This window comes from Bufo gargarizans, chromosome 9 (genome assembly GCF_014858855.1).
Source record: "Bufo gargarizans isolate SCDJY-AF-19 chromosome 9, ASM1485885v1, whole genome shotgun sequence".
Classification (NCBI taxonomy): domain Eukaryota; kingdom Metazoa; phylum Chordata; class Amphibia; order Anura; family Bufonidae; genus Bufo; species Bufo gargarizans.
This window is the reverse complement of record NC_058088.1, coordinates 176,599,551-176,616,096: the sequence shown is the minus strand read 5'-3', so window position 1 is coordinate 176,616,096 and position 16,546 is coordinate 176,599,551. Positions and strand designations below refer to the sequence as shown.

Here is a 16,546-nt window from a genome sequence, read left to right as displayed (position 1 = left end):
TGGGACCACAACTCCCTAAAAAATTATAGACAGATATTAGATAGATAAATAGACAGGAGATCCAAGCCTGTTTCCATGACTGGGACTTGCATACTGATGTGATAATATACAGAGCTACCAGCTGCCACAGTGCTGTGAAACTACAACTCCCAGCTTGTTCTGTCAGCGTATGAAGCTTTCATGGCCCACTGGGAGTTGTAGTTTTCTAACGTATTTAGCAGGTAATCGTGCCTCAGTAAAGAACTACGCTGCCCGGCATGCCCCGCGATACATAAGGCCTTCCCAGCATGCCGTGCGCCGTGACTCCTCCGGCTGGCAATAATAATGGCGGCCCCCGGCTCCTCTCAGGCCCCGGTATCGTTCGGGTTCAGCCGTGTCTCCAAACCGAAGCTCGTCGTCCCCAGCAGTAAGGACACGGGAGATGGGGAGGAGAAGGAGTACCTGCTGGCGGCGGAGGGGAAGGAGCTGCTGAGGTGAGAGCTTCTCTCCTGCTAGGCTATCTGCACCTGGGAAAGTTGGGTGACTGGCAGTATGGCTGCTATGGTTCAGCCTTTCCTTGTGTCATGAGCTGCAGATTTGGCATTCAGGACTCTGGTAAAGCAAGGTAGCGCGCTCCAAGGGAGGGGTTGCGGTAGCGCGCTCCAAGGGAGGGGTTGCGGTAGCGCGCTCCAAGGGAGGGGTTGCGGTAGCGCCCTCCAAGGGAGGGGTTGCGGTAGCGCCCTCCAAGGGAGGGGTTGCGGTAGCGCCCTCCAAGGGAGGGGTTGCGGTAGCGCCCTCCAAGGGAGGGGTTGCGGTAGCGCCCTCCAAGGGAGGGGTTGCGGTAGCGCCCTCCAAGGGAGGGGTTGCGGTAGCGCCCTCCAAGGGAGGGGTTGCGGTAGCGCCCTCCAAGGGAGGGGTTGCGGTAGCGCCCTCCAAGGGAGGGGTTGCGGTAGCGCCCTCCAAGGGAGGGGTTGCGGTAGCGCCCTCCAAGGGAGGGGTTGCGGTAGCGCCCTCCAAGGGAGGGGTTGCGTAGCGCCCTCCAAGGGAGGTGTTTGCGGTAGCGCCCTCCAAGGAGTGTTTTGCGGTAGCGCCCTCCAAGGGAGGGGTTGCGGTAGACGCGCTCCAAGGAGGGTTGCGGTAGCGCGCTCCAAGGGAGGGGTTGCGGTAGCGCGCCTCCAAGGGAGGGGTTGCGGAAGCGCGCTCCAAGGGAGTGGTTCTGAAGCTAGCTCCAAGGGGGGGTTGCGGTAGCTGGCTCCAAGGGGGGTGTGCGGTAGCGCGCTCCAAGGGGGGTGGTGCGGTAGCGCGCTCCAAGGGGGGGGTGCGGTATCGCGCTCCAATGGGGGGGGGGGTAGCGCGCTCCAAGGGGGGGGGGTGCGGTAAGCGCGCTCGGGCAAGGGGGGGGGTGCTGTATCGCGCGCCAGGAGGGGGTGTTTGCGGTAGCGCGCTCCAAGGGGTGGTGTGCGGGTAAGCGCGCTCCAAGGGGGGGGGGTTGCGGTAGCGCGCTCCAAGGGGGGGGGGGGTTGCGGTAGCGCGCTCCAATGGGGGGGGGGGTGCGGTAGCGCGCTCCAAGGGGGGGGGGGTTGCGGGTAGCGCGCCTCCAAGGGGGGGGGGGTGCGGCTAGCGCGCTCCAAGGGGGGGGGGTGCCGGTAGCGCGCTCCAAGGGGGGGGGGTGCGGATAGCGCTCTCCAAGGGGGGGGGGTTTGCGGGTATAGCGCGCTCCAAGGGGGGGGGGTTGCGGTAGCGCGCTCACAAGGGGGGGGGGGTGCGGTAAGCGCGCTCCAAGGGGGGGGGTTGGCGGTAGCGCGCTCCAAGGGGGGTGGTGCGGTAGCGCGCTACCAAGGGGGGGGGGTTGCGGTAGCGCGCTCCAAGGGGGGGGGTGCGGTAGCGCGCTCACAAGGGGGGGGGGGGCTGCGGTAGCGCGCTCCAAGGGTGGGGGGGTGCGGGTAGCGGTGCGCTCCCAAGGGGGGGGGGGTGCGGTAGCGCGCATCCAAGGGGGGGGTGCCGGTAAGCGCGCTCCAAGGGGGGGGGGGTGCAGGATAGCGCGCTCCAAGGGGGGGGGGGGTGCGGTAGCGCGCTCCAAGGAGGGGGTTGCGGTAGCGCGCTCCAAGGGGGGGGGGTGCGGTAGCGCGCTCCAAGGGGGGGGGGTTGCATTCACATATGGCTGGGTAAGTCTTGCGCATGTGGTGGTTATGATGGCCATGTCTGCCCGTCGCCACCTTGCCCATCCTGACCTCTGCGCGAGGATTTTTAGGATGAATTCGCACGCTGCAGGTTTCCTGCACTGAAAACCCCTCAGTAATTTATGCTACGCCTGAACAGGGTTTTAAAACGCAGGTAAAAATCTTCTGGGAATTAAACGCAAACCGCAGAGGATCTGTCTGCACACTTCACCCTTTGGGTGTGTAAAATCCGCCAGAAACCGCCACACACTCCCCGTGGCTTCCATAGGTGTCTGACCTGGGCTCGGTTGTGGCTGTAAACCGCCGACCGCGCAGTATCCCATTTAAAACAATAGCACGTGAACACTTCCGGAATTGTGGCTCAAAATTCTGCCGGCAAAAAATTTGCAGAGGGTTTAACCGCTACAAAAAACCACGTTGAAGTCCATGGTGTACGCATAAGATGCCGAATCCTCATGCGCACGACTGTATTTTTGATCTGTGTCCGCCCGGCACTTTTTGCGGATCGCCCACTGACCTGTTCGTTTCTATGGGTCAGCTAAAAAAAAAAAAAGGGACATTACATGGATATCATCCGGGCTTTTTTTACAGCGGGTCCCACAAAAATTGCAGGCTGCACACGGACCGTATCTGTATTTTGCGGATCCGCGGCTTGTGGGCTGCACACCGGATGCGGTCATGTGCAGGAGGCCTAATATAGTAGCCGCTAAGTAGAGGACATTATCAAAAGATGTACACGGTGTGGAAATTTTCCGCACGGTTTTTGAAATCTACGGCCTGTCCGTTGTTTGTGTGGATTTTTTGTGGCGATTTCACAGTTTAAAATGCAAAAAAAAACAAAATGTGGGGCGAATCCACATCAAAATCTTGCGGCTTTTTCTGTGAAAATGCAGTAAAAACTGCGCGTAAATCCACATAAACTACGCGGCTGTGTGCATGTACCTGGACATTGGGGGCAATTCGCTAGGATATGCCCCCAATGTCTCATAGGTGCAGGTCCCACCTCTGGGAACCGCACCTATACAAAGTGCTGGAGGGTGCTCTGCGCATGCGCAGCCGTCCTCCATTCATTCCTTTGGGAGTGCTGACTGAGCTATTTCTGTAAGCCCTATAGAAGTGAATGGAGCGGTGGCCGCGCTTGCACAGTGTGCGTCCCATTATTCCTATGTGAATGGGCTTGGCTATTTTCGGCGCTCCCGTAGAAATAAATGGAGGGTAGCAGCGCATGCACAGTCCACCCTCCTGCACTTTGCGGTCTCTGTTCTCGGGATAGGTGCAGGTCCCTTTAAATACCTAAGGGGTCCTCTCACTTCAGCCAATGGCATTTATCATGTAGAGAAAGTTAATACAAGGCCCTTACTAATGTATTGTGATTGTCCATATTGCCTCCGTTGCTGGCTGGATTTGTTTTTCCATCACCTTATACATGGCTCATATACAGGGGTTACGACCACTGCTGCTGGATTGCTTGTGCTTGCCCACTCCAAGAAAAAGCTCTGGACTCTCTGGTGACTGGGACTGTGGGAGCGCACATAGGCATGCGTGTGCCACCTCATAGCTGGTGGTCGTAACCATGGAAACGAGCCGTGTATAATGTGATGGAGAAAAAATGAATCCAGCCAGCAAAGGAGGCAATATGGAGAATGACAATACATTAGTAAAGGTGGCTTTACACAGGGCGAGGAGAAGCCGATTGTTCAGAAGGAAGCGTTCCATCCCGACATTCGGACGCTCGTTAAGTGGAGGAGAACGATGCATTTGCATGTAGTGATCACCTCCACGGTATGAGGACGAGCGATCGCCGCTGCTATCACTGGTCGTCCTCGTACATAATCATTGCTCCCGGGCAGAGAGCTGTGGAGACCGCCAAGATCCGCTGCCCGGGGACGATGATTGAGGTGTCCGCCCCAACGATTATTTATTTCGCCGATAAACGTGCGTTTCACTCAATCATAGGGTGATCGGCGGCACCTTTAGATTTGGGGAATGGGCGTTCGTTCCCAATTTTCAGGCCATTACCTTGTATTAACTTTATCTGCATAATTAATGCTATTTGCAGAAGTGAGACAACTCCTTTAAATTGCGGATCTGCAAAAAAACGGATAACGGCCGCAAGGGCCAGCCCCTATTAAAACAGTCCTATCCTTGTCCATAATCCAGACAATAATAGGAAGTGTCCCATTTTTTATTTTTTTGTGGAACGGCCACGCAGACATACGGACACGGGATGCACATGAAGTCATTTCCGTTTAAAAAAAAAAAAAAAAAGGAATGAACCTAAAGAATGAGCGCAAGCCCTTTCTGTGAGGCTCCCAGCCTGGGTCCGTAACCATGAGTCATACTTACCTGCTGCGTACCTGCCCCCCCCCCCTCCCCCCCATGTCCATGCTCTGGTCCCTGCAGTGCTTACGCCCAGAGCAGTATGGGCACAGTCGAAAAACGGACTGCCTCCGGATGCTACTCGTGTGCTTTTTTTTTTTTTTTTACTGAGCCATTGACTTTAATGGAGCAGCCCCACGTGAAAAACGGACGATGTAAAACATGCTGCGAGTCTGAAAAAATGGGCGTATATCCTCTGAAATGAACGGGTCGGGGGTTTAGTCTGGATGCTGCCCGTTTGCAAAAACTGAAGGCACCCGGATGGAAAACTCGCTCGTGTGAAATTAGGGCTGATTCACCCGACTGAGCTCGGTCCAGGAAACGCGACCCGCGTGTCGGACGCATCTCCCGGACTGACCGCAGCTTCCCTGGGCCACATGGGGGCCCCCCACAGATAATGTCATCTCTGGGGGTCCAGTAGAGCAGTGTTTCCCTACCAGCGTGCCTCCCACTGTTGCAAAACTACGACTCCCAGCATGCCCGGACAGCCTTTGGCTGTGCGGGCATGCTGGGAGTCGTAGTTTTGCAACAGCTGGAGGCACGCTGGTTGGGAAACACTGCAGTAGAGGACCCCTTTAACAGATGAGACGCTGTTTTCAGTGATGGAAATTTTTTTTTTTTTACGTTTTGGAAAAATGTTCTTGATTCTCACGGTACAGGCTTCGGGCTATTAATTCAAGACACGACTTGAACGGAAAAACGCGCATTTTTTTAGAAATGATGACAGCAGAGATATTTTACAACAGAGAATGTATTTGGCTAAGGCGCAGTCGCACGGCCGTGACCATTTTGTGGACCGCAAAAACACAGACACCGGCCACGCGCACCCCGCATCGTGGCGCGGACCCGTTGACTTCAAAACAGACACGGCCGTGTGAGTGCACCCTTAGGCCCCTTTCACACGAACGATACGGATTGGCTCCGGGTGCGTTCAGTGAAACTCGCAGTCAGTTTTGATTGCGTTCAGTTGGTCCGGCTTTTCCGCGCGGGTGAAATGCGCATTCGTTTTTCACGCATGTGATAAAAAAACTGAAGGTTTAAAAACGACATCTCTTAGCAACCATCAGTGAAAAAACGCATTGCATCCGCATTTGCTTGCGGATGCAATGCGGTTTTTCCCTGAAGCCCCATTCACTTCTATGGGTGAAAAACGCAGAATATAGAACGTGCTGCGACTTTTCACGCAACACACAAGTGATGCGTGAAAAACAACGCTCGTGGACACAGACCCATTAAAATGAATGGGTCCGGATTCAGCGCCGGTGCTATGCGTTCGCATCACGCATCGCACCCGTTTGGAAAACTCGCTGTGTGAAAGGGGTTTTAGGAGGCCATTATAAACTGGACATTGTTAAAGGAGTTCTCTCAGTCTGTCCATGTGCACTGTTAGGATGGGTGCACACTAGAAGAGGGGGTGCCCCCCCCCCCCCCACTTACTGTATTACTAGGTATGTACTAAGCCAGGCCTTTGTTGAGGAATCCCCCTTTAAGTATATCTGTATTGGGGGGGGGGGGGTGTTCCAAAATATCCATTATATCATCAGTGCATCTCCTGCTGCTGAGAGGGAATCCATTCATTCTCATCTTAGTGGTTTGAAAGTCCTTGGACTTAAAGGGGCACTCCTGTGTTTAGTGCCAAAAGTGGATCATCCTCTTACAGGGGGTTCAGACCTGAGCGTTCTGAAACGAGCGCTCTGCATGCGCGATTGTACGGGCGTTTACAATCGCGCATACAGAGACAGGCGTGCACACATTGTCGCGCGTTCCCGAATATCTATGTGCGGTAACGCGCGACAAACGCCCAAAAAAAAGCTCAAGAACTTGTTTGAGCGTCGGGCGTTTTACCGCGCGATCGTACGCGCTGTAAAACGCCCAGGTGAGAACCATTCCCATAGGGAATCATTGGTTTCTCCGTGTTGAGCGTTTTACAGCGCGTAGGAACGCGCTGTAAAACGAGCAGGTCTGAACCCAGGGTTATAGAACATGACAGTCTGTTTCTGTTAGAGCTAGAACCAGCCCTGGGGAATCCATCCGTTCATTGCTACAATTGACCTTATAGATTTATTTCAAGCTGGCAGCTTTGGGGGTGTGCCCTTTCTCAGTGGGCGTGTCCTAATGTATATAGAGAGAGAGAGAGAGAGAGAGAGAGATATATATATATATATATATATATATATAAATTTTTATTTTTTAAATACAGAGCACAAAAAGAACGATAAATAAACCAGTAAAGGAATGCAGCAGGAAAAACACATAAGGCTACATGCACACGACAGTGGAAAAAAAAAAAACGGCCATTAAAAACGGACACACTGTCAGTTTTTCATGGCCATTTTGCATCAGTGTGTGTGTCTGTTTTTTAATGTCCATTTTTGCATTAGTTTTTCATGTCCGTCACTGAGCGCTCACCACTTTTTTTTTTTTTTACCCCTAAATGGCCATATAGATAAAGTGTACCCGTTTTTAACGGTCCCGATGGATTTCAATGGGGTCCGTCTGGCCGATTTTTGCACGGACACTATTCACTGGCCGTTAAAAGAACGGCCCTGTGAAGAGCCCCATAGACTTTCATTGGTGCTCAAAATGGCCGCGTGACGACCGTTACTAGACGGCCATCATCATTCGTGTGCATGTAGCCTTAATGAAATCAAGCAGGCATCGGACATGTAATAAACCAGATCAGTGCGAGAACCCCAGAAGCTAAATTACTGTGACTGAAAATCAAACAGTATCCGGAGTAGTTGAAAGATCCACTAGTCAGAAGAAGGGAGGGTTGTGTCCTTTCTGCTGCAGCTCTCTCCCTATAACAGCTCAGGGGTGTGTGTCCTTCCTGATGCAGCTCTCTCCTTATCACAGCTCAGGGGTGTGTGTCCTTCCTGATGCAGCTCTCTCCTTATCACAGCTCAGGGGGTGTGTCCCTTCTGCTGCAGCTCTCTCCTTATCACAGCTCAAAGGGCTCCTTTAGGCTGTAGCTTTCTTCCTATCACAGCTCATGGTGGCGTGTCCTTTCTGTTGCAGCTTTATCACAACTCAGCATGGTTTGTCCTGTCTACTGCAGCTTTCTTCCTATCACAGCTAGTGGGGGAGGGTGTCCTTTCTGCTGTGGTTTTCCCCCTGTTACTGTCTCAGCTTCTCGCAGTAGACCCGGCTGGTGGCAGTTGAAGGATGGAACTAGGCATGTGCGACCACCTCAGCAAGGTGGACAGAGAAATAAGGAAAAGAACAAACAGCAGGTGGCGCTATAGATGCATTTTTAGTATTGGCTATACTGCATTTTTTATTACATGCGATTACAAAAGTATTCAGATCCAGGCGCTGGTTTGATGAATGTAGAATATTTTTCATGGGGCGACCCCCTCCTCTTCCCCCCCCCCCCCCTCCTCTTTACAGCCGATCTCCACTATTGTGGCTTCTGTTGTGCTCCATACGCGGAACCATTAACTTCAATAGAGCCGCAAATGACTCCGTATGCATTATGCGTCCATATGTCCATTCCACAAATAAATGGAACTATTATTGTCCGCATCACAGACATGGATAAGACGGTTCTATTAGGGGCCAGCTGTTCCGTTCCGCAAAATACGGAACGCACGCGGCTGGTATCCGTGTTTTGCTGATCTGCAATTTGCGTGTGCATGAGCCATTAAGGTCCCTTGCAGACGAGCGTTCCTCCCGCAGCGAGTCTGCAACGCAGCACCCGGCCTGACCTCCCAGCGCTGCCGGGGGTCACATAGCATTACAGTATATTGATTTAGGATGTTAGGCATAATGCTGCCAGTGTCATCCAGTACATTCCAGAACTGTAAGGGTTACATAGCATCATAAATCAATATAATGCTATGTGACCGCCGTCAGTGCTGGGAGGTCAGGCCGGGTGCTCCGTTGCGGACTCGCTGCTGGAGGAACGCTCGTCTGCAAGGGGTCTAAGAAAGACCTGCAGCGCTGTTCATCCTGATCCTCCAGGAATGGCTGCATCACAGCAGCCTGAGGTCATGTCTACACGGTCAGGTTTTAGGGGAATCGTTAATTTCTAACGATAATTTGTTTTCCCTTAGTCCTAACAGTGGCACAGATGGGGTATTCTGCCCCTGTGGACTGGTTAGGACAGGTGGAAGTTTAATGAAACATAAAAATAAAAACACTGGCATGCACACGCCCTCCCTGCCCCCTATAAAGAGGGGCGTAGCCCTCATGCTGTTGTGTAGTAACAAGTAGACAAAACCCATAATTAAAAAACAAGGGGGGGAAATTTGTGTGCCACTGTTAGGACTAAGGGAAAACAAATTATCGTTAGAAATTAACGATTCCCTTACGTCCTAACCAGTGGCACAGATGGGGATTTAGCAAGTAGAAACCCCCATGGGAGGGTCCTCATGCCTGGCGGAAGATAACACTGTCCGGCCAAATGAGGAATAACTATGTATTCTAGTATCCACTCTATAGTGTGAGATAAAAGTGGAGTGAGAACTCCAAGAAGCTGACTTACAGATCACATCCAATGGGATCGAGCTTCTCTCTGCAAAAGAAGTGGCCACTGCTCGAGTAGAGTGGGCCCTTACAAATTCAGGGGGCTCCGAGCCCTGAGACATATAAGACTCCCGAATTGCCTCTTTAATCCAGCGACTGATGGAGGGCTTAGAGGCTTTCCTCCCCTTATGGGTACCGGAAAAAAGGATAAGGAGGTTTTCATCCTTCCTAAATACCCTGGAGCGTTCCAGGTAAATCCTAAGACATCTCGCAATGTCGAGGGTATGGAGCCCTCTTTCCTCAGAGGAGGGGGATGGAGCCAATGTTGGTAGGGAGATCACCTGGTTAATATTATCAAAGGAGGGAACCTTTGGGATGAAGGTGGGTAAAAATTTGAGGAGTACCCGATCCTGCAGGAACTTTGTATAAGGCTCAAAGGCAGAAAAAGCCTGGAGTTCCCCAACTCGCTTTGCAGAGGTAACAGCCAACAAGAAGGTGATCTTCCAGGTCAGGAACCTGAATCCCGCCTCCTCTAGGGGCTCAAAGGGGGGAGATGTTAACCCCCTGAGCACGACCGATAAATCCCAAACAGGGATAGGTCTGATTACTGTAGGCTTTAATCTTGAGGCTCCCTTCAGGAATCTCTTGATAAGGGGGTCTTGAGAAACCGCTCTGTTGAGACAAGCAGAGATTGCTGAAATCTGCACTTTAAGGGTAGCAGGTGATAGCCCTTTATCCAGACCGTCCTGTAGAAACTGTAGGATCATCGGGATGGAAGCTTCAGCGGATGTTTGCTGATGCCTAGAACACCAGGACGAAAAAATCTTCCAGATTCTGGAGTAGGCCTTGTTGGTAGCTTCCGATCTGGAGTGCTCCAGGGTTCTCAAGACAGACCCCGATAGCCCTTCTATCCCTGGAAGGGACTGATCAACCTCCAGGCTGTCAGGTTGAACATTTGAAGATTTGAGGAGACCTGGGTGCCCCCCGACACCAGTACTCTCTCTGGGGGAAGCCTCAGAAATTGACCCCGACTCATCTGTAAGAGTTGGGTAAACCAAGCTCTTTTCGGCCAGTATGGGATAATGGCTATAACTGACGCTTGGTCCTGCCTGATTTTCATCAAGACCCTTGGTATCAAGGAAATTGGAGGGAAGATGTAGGCCAGCCTGAACCTCCAAGGGATTGACAGTGCATCTATTGCCACCGGGTTGTCCTCCCTGTAAAGGGAGCAATACCTCTCCACCTTGGTGTTGAACCTCGTAGCCATGAGATCGATCTCTGGCATGCCCCACCTGAGCGTTATCTCCTTGAAGACCTCTGGATGAAGTGACCATTCTCCGGTAGGAAGACCTCGGCTCAGGCGATCCGCAATCACATTGTGAACTCCGCGAATGTGAACGGCTGATACGTGGGTGAGGTTCAGTTCTGCCCAATCCAAAATCACCCCTATCTCTCTCAGGAGACTTTGTGACCTCGTGCCTCCCTGCTTGTTGATATACAACACAGCGGTCATGCTGTCTGATTGTACCTTCACTGCCTTCCCCCGAATGATGGGAGCAAAATGAAGAAGAGCTAGCCTGATTGCTCTGATCTCCAGGAGATTCGATGACAATAACCTCTCCTGAGGTGTCCAGGTTCCCTGGACTGTCTTGTCCTGAAGATGCGCACCCCAGCCTACTAGGGATGCGTCTGAAGTAAGTATGATCCAAGAGGGCTGGATCAGGGACTTGCCGTCCGTGAGGTGGGACCACCACCTCAGAGAGGACCGGACTTTGTAAGGCAGGGAGAGCACGGAATTGAGTCCCCTTGGACTGTGATTCCACTTGGCTAATACTTCCGACTGGAGCGGACGTAGATGCCATAATGCCCAAGGTACCGCTTCCGCGGTTGAAGACATTAGTCCCAACATCCTCATCCATGTTCGGATTGTTACCCGTTTGGGTACAGAGAGGGAATGGGCTGTCTGTTGCACGGATTGCTTTCTTTCGGGAGTGAGATGAATCATCATCCTGACTGAATCCACCATGAACCCCAGGAACCTTACTGAGGTGGCTGGTTGAAGCTGGGATTTGTCCCAATTGATCACCCATCCTAACTGATGTAGGAATGTAACAGCCTGTTGGATGTGTTGGGACAGGATCGCTTGGGAAGGGGCTCTGAGGAGCCAGTCGTCCAGGTATGGAACTATACTCAAGCCTTGAAGCCTTAGTGCGGCCACCACAGAGACCACCACCTTGGTGAAAGTGTGTGGGGCTGAAGAGATCCCAAACGGGAGGGCCACAAACTGAAAATGCTTTAGGACCCCCCCGATATTTACCGCGATCCTTAAAAATCTTCTGGACCCAGGATGGATGGGAATATGGAGATAAGCATCCTTGAGGTCCAAGGTTGCCAAGAAATCTCCCGGCATAAGAAGATTGGTCACTGACTGGATAGTTTCCATACGGAACTTCTTTTGTCTTATGAAACGGTTGAAGAACCTCAAATCTATAATCATTCTCCACCCTCCTGTACTCTTGGGTACCAGGAAAACTGGGGAGTAGATACCTGTTCCCCTCTCTAGGAGAGGAACCTCTTCTAAGGCCCCCTTCTGGAAGTATTCTAGTACGTAACTTTCTAGAATCTTCTGCTTGTTGCTGGGAAGAAGCCTTGTCTGGACAAATTTGTCCAGAGGCCGACTGCTCAGGTCTACAAGGTAGCCCTGGGAGATTACACGCAGGACCCAACTGTCCTGGATATGATCCTGCCAACAAGGTAGAAAGTGTCGTAGGCGACCGCCTACGGGAATGTGGGGAGAAGGGAGCCCGAGATCTCCAGTCAGACCGGCAAAATACCAAGAGCCTCGAGGAGGCCCGCAATCAGAGCGCCGAGGACTTCTTGGGGGGTCTAGAACCCCGAGAGGATTTCCCTCCTCTACGGGAACCCCAATTCCTCTGGGGTCTGGGTTGCGGTTCCGCTCTGGAACCATACCCTCTGCCCCGACCACGAAAGGACTGCTGGGGAAGGGACTTGCCCTTCTTGTCCGACAGCCCCTCCATTATATGGTCTAGCTCTGCACCAAAGAGCTTGCCGGGTTCGTACGCCATGGCACAAAGATTGTGCTTCGAGGTCGTATCTGCCTTCCAGGGCTTCAACCAAAGCGGACGCCTGCCCGCGGTTGACAGAGCCATAGACTTAGATGCCAGCTTAAGTTGTTGTGGAGCTGCGTCACACAAATAGTCAATGGCAAGGCTGGCCGTCTTGCATGAGGCCAGAATGTCATCCCTAGAGACCCCCTGGTCCAGGTCAGACTCGATTTGGGAAAACCTCGTTTTTAAGAAATTCGCCACTTCGGACGACGCAATCGCGACTGAGGCGGAGGCCGAGGCTGAAGAATAAGCGCGCCTAAGGGCGCAGTCCGCCTTCCTGTCCATCGGGTCCAACAAACTTGACCCGTCGTCTGAAGGGATCAGGGTCCTCCTGGAAAGCTTCGCGATGGCCATGTCCACCTTAGGGACAGGCCCCCAGGAAGATACCTGATCCTCCTTGACCGGAAACACGGCCTTAAACCTTTTGGTCAACACTGGACCTTTTTCTGGCTTTCTCCACTCTGTTTTCATCAGAGCCAGGAGAGAATCATCCGCTTTGAAGGCCCTAGGCCCCCTAGAGGCAGAGGTTGAGGCTTCCCCCGGGTCAACGTCCTGGTCCCCCGACCGGACGGATTTTAGTAGCCGCTGGGCCTTCTCCAGCGGGAAAAAATAGGAGAAACCATCCTCCTCGTCCGAGGAGGAAGCGGAGCCCTCCCTCGCCTCCTGACCCCCCGAGACCTCCATCGCACGATGGGGGGAGGAGGGACGATGACGCTTGGCGACCAAGGCACTCTTTAGCTCCTGTATGGAGGCGTTGACTTGGGACATGTTTGACTCCATGTACCCTTTTACCCAATCCACCACATCGTGGACAGATGGCTCCAACTGGGGGAGTGACTTGGCCCTACAGGGTGGGCAGCGGGAGAAATCGTACGAGTCCTCCAGGACAATCTGGCAATCATGGCACTGCAAGTGGCGCCTCTTGCCCGCGGATTTCCGGCTGGGGTCACGCTCTCCTCCGTCACCGGTAGACGACATGGCTGAAAATCAAACAAAAACATGAATTTAACAAAATTCAAGAAAAATAGAGCTTAATCGCAAGTTTCAGGATCTTTACCCAGAAGATCCTAGCAAGCTCTTTATAATAAGACAACAACTGATTTACAGCACAGAGGTAACAAGACTCTCTAGCACCAAACCACACTCAAGGTTGACAGCAAGCTGCGCTCCAGGAGACTGAACCTGGAGCTTCACCAGGTTTAAATAGGGCTCTTGGCGCCAAAACGAAAGTCCCGCCCCCAGGGGGGGCGGGGTAAACCTCCGATTTTAACTCCTTGAAAAACAAGGAAAAAGATCTCTGTATTAGGGCCCAGAAAGGGATCCTGCACATATTAAAGGCCCCTTGGCCTAATTTCACTAAAATACACCTCCGGCCGCACTAACAAACGGCCGGAGCGAAAAACCGGAAGTGACGTTACTTAACGTCACTCCCGCAAGATGGCGGCGCCCAGCAACATGCGGGACGCCGCTTCACCGCTCCAGCCAACCATCCGTCGGCCGGAGCGAAAACCCGGAAGTGACGTAACCCGACGTCACTTCCGCAAGATGGCGGCGCCCAGCCGAACATGCGGGCACCGCTACCGCCGCTCCAGACACTCCACCCCGAACAGAGGTACGACCTAGACAGGGCATAAGGAGACCAGCTAAGGCCGGAGGGTATCCTCCGGCCGCATAGGGGGAGCGGCACAGGTCCTAGGAACCTAAAAAGAAAAAAGGGAATCGCACTCTCTCCACCACAAGGATGGAGGAGTGCACCACCCGTCCCGTCCTGTCCGCAGGACAGAAAAAAACACAACAGCATGAGGGCTACGCCCCTCTTTATAGGGGGCAGGGAGGGCGTGTGCATGCCAGTGTTTTTATTTTTATGTTTCATTAAACTTCCACCTGTCCTAACCAGTCCACAGGGGCAGAATACCCCATCTGTGCCACTGGTTAGGACGTAAGGGAACCCCACCTGTGTAAAAAATGGGCGTGTGAACACAGTCTGACCTTTCTGCTGAGCAGTTCAGCTAGAAGTCATTGCTCTCCTCCACAGCATCTTTTTTAGGTCTGTTTTTAACCCTTGCATGTTCATTATGTTTGCAGCACTAAACCAGTCGCCGAGACCAAACCTCTAGTGATCCCTCTAATCCAGAAGAACAGGTGGTCCCAGCTGAGCAAGGAGAAGGCCGAAAATGGCGTCCCGCAGACACAGCTTGACCCGATGCTGTCACAAGCCGTGAAGGAGCTTATTGAAGGTATGGATTCTCTCTCTCTCTGCGATGCGCTGGTCAGGCGGGGGGCTCCGTCTAGGCCCACTGTGATTTGGAGGACGATAATCTGACCATATTTTTGGATTTGATGAGCTCTTCTGATGATCTGAAGCACTCGACTGCGCAACGTGTTGGGAAATCTTGAGGATATGTGATTACAAAAGGGAAGGATGTGATTTGGCGGGACCGGAGATGTGTCAAGAGGGCACGTCGTGCTGTAAGGGGACGAGGAATATCGCAACCATCTGGTTCTCGCCATCATTTCCATTAGGGATATTAAAGTAGAGCAGGGCATTTCAGGTTTCGTGCAGCCTCCCTGCAAACCCCTCTGTGCCCCGTTAGCTAAAAGGGTGGTTTCGTCATGAAAACCTTATACTGAAGCCAAGGCTATGTCCACACCTGACTGAAAACTGCAGATTTTTGTGCTGCATATCCAGTACCAGCAAAGTGGATGAGATTTTAAGAAATCTTACCCACATACTGCGTAAAAAATCTGCAGATCTGAAACATCCAGCATAGCCATATATGCTGCAGATCTCCACCGCAGATTAGCAGTGGAGAGGGTGAAAGCCATAGCCATTTCTCAATCCGTGGCAAAGTCTGCGGAAGGATTTTCTGCTGAATTTTCCATCACCCGTGGACGTACACTTAGGCCTCTTGCACACGGCCGTTGCGGTCCCCAATGCACTGCACGGAACGGAACCACAATTTGCGGTCCCCAATGCACGGGCAATGTCCGTGCGGCGGCCGTGACAGATCCAGACCCATTCAACTTGAATAGGTCGGTGATCCATCCATTCCGCAAAAAGTTCTTTCTCGTGCATGGCATTGGGGGACACAGCACCATGGGTATATGTCCAACTACCACTAGGAGGCGACACTAGACATAAAAAAGTGTTGGCTCCTCCCCGTTGGGCTATACCCTCTCCACAGGCACTAGGCAGATCAGTCTTGTTCTAGTGTCCGTAGAAGGCAGACCTGACCAGCTTTTTGTGCAGGTCATCCTGCTACTTTTTTATTTTTTTTCTTTCTCTTCTCTGCAGGTTCCGGCCTGCTGCAGGGGTGGCTCCATCGTGTTCCACTTTAGTTGCCCCCCTGCGGGCGCGTACTCAGGTACGCGCCCGGCCACCCAGTCCCCAAATCTGCTTCCGCAGTGGAATTTCGGCAGTCCCACGGCTCCCGTGTTGAGTCCGCCGAGGGGGTGGTTATTGCTGCACCTGAAGACGTCTGAGGGTGAGTATGTTCAGTCTCTCAGCTGTATCCTGGCCCCAGAAGCCCCCTCGCCTTCCGTTTTTTCCTCTCTGGGGGTCGCTTCTTAACTTCTCTCCCCTTAACTTCTCTCCTCTCTTGCCTCTGGGGACACCTCTGCACCGATTCCTCGGAACAGAGCATCAGGCGATCTTCCACCATGCAGAATCTCTCTGTGTGGTCAAGTCAAACGTGCATGGTGGTACCTACCCTACCCAGGTTTGGTGCCCCTCTAGTAGACTTTCGGATGGCGCTCTCCTGACTGCACAGGTAAGGTAGCCGTCACCGCGCTTTGCAACTGACACCTAAGCGGGGTCTCTGGTACGTACGCCCTCGTAGGCTGTACACGACAGACCTTCCTGGTTCCCCTATCCAGGGGCTATGTTCTAGGCAAGCTGATAATTCAGGCAAACGCCTCTTGTAGGGTTGGTAACCCATCTCGGCCTCTAAAGGTTCTTTTGTAGTGCCTGTACCAGAGAATACAGGCCGGCTTTTATTGCCGTGGTGATGACATCTGTCTGTTTCCAGCCGCCTTGTTACTTTCATAGGCAAGTTCCTACACCTACTCCAGATGCTGTAGCCATTACTCCTGACTGGCTCTATGGCGTTTCCATGCGGCACTATTTCCCCCTACCGGGCGAGATATGCAGGCCGCCTTCAATTGCCATAGCAATTGCGCCTGTCTGTTTCCAGCCACCTTGCTCCCTTCATGGGTAGAGTTCCTACACCATCTCCTGATGCTGTATCCAATATCCCTGGCGGGCTCTATTGTGTTCCGTGCGGCACTATTTCTCCCTTTCCGGCGAGATATAGAGGCCTCTCTCAATTGCTGTAGCAATTGCCTCTGTTTGGTTCTAGTGGGCACCAGGCTGCCACCTTGTTCCCTTCATGGTAGAGTACCTTCACTATCTCC

General features: G+C 52.7%; 1 protein-coding gene across 1 annotated transcript in view; it reads left to right on the top strand.

Moving 5' to 3' along the window:
- The first annotated feature begins 286 nt into the window (after positions 1-286).
- Positions 287-16,546, top strand: part of GPKOW (G-patch domain and KOW motifs) — a 32,580-nt gene continuing 16,320 nt past the window's right edge. The window contains exons 1-2 of the mRNA XM_044268290.1: positions 287-473; positions 14,219-14,370. Of these exons, the coding sequence (XP_044124225.1) occupies positions 325-473; positions 14,219-14,370 (301 nt within the window). The 5' untranslated portion in view covers positions 287-324. The remainder of the gene's footprint in view (positions 474-14,218; positions 14,371-16,546) is intronic.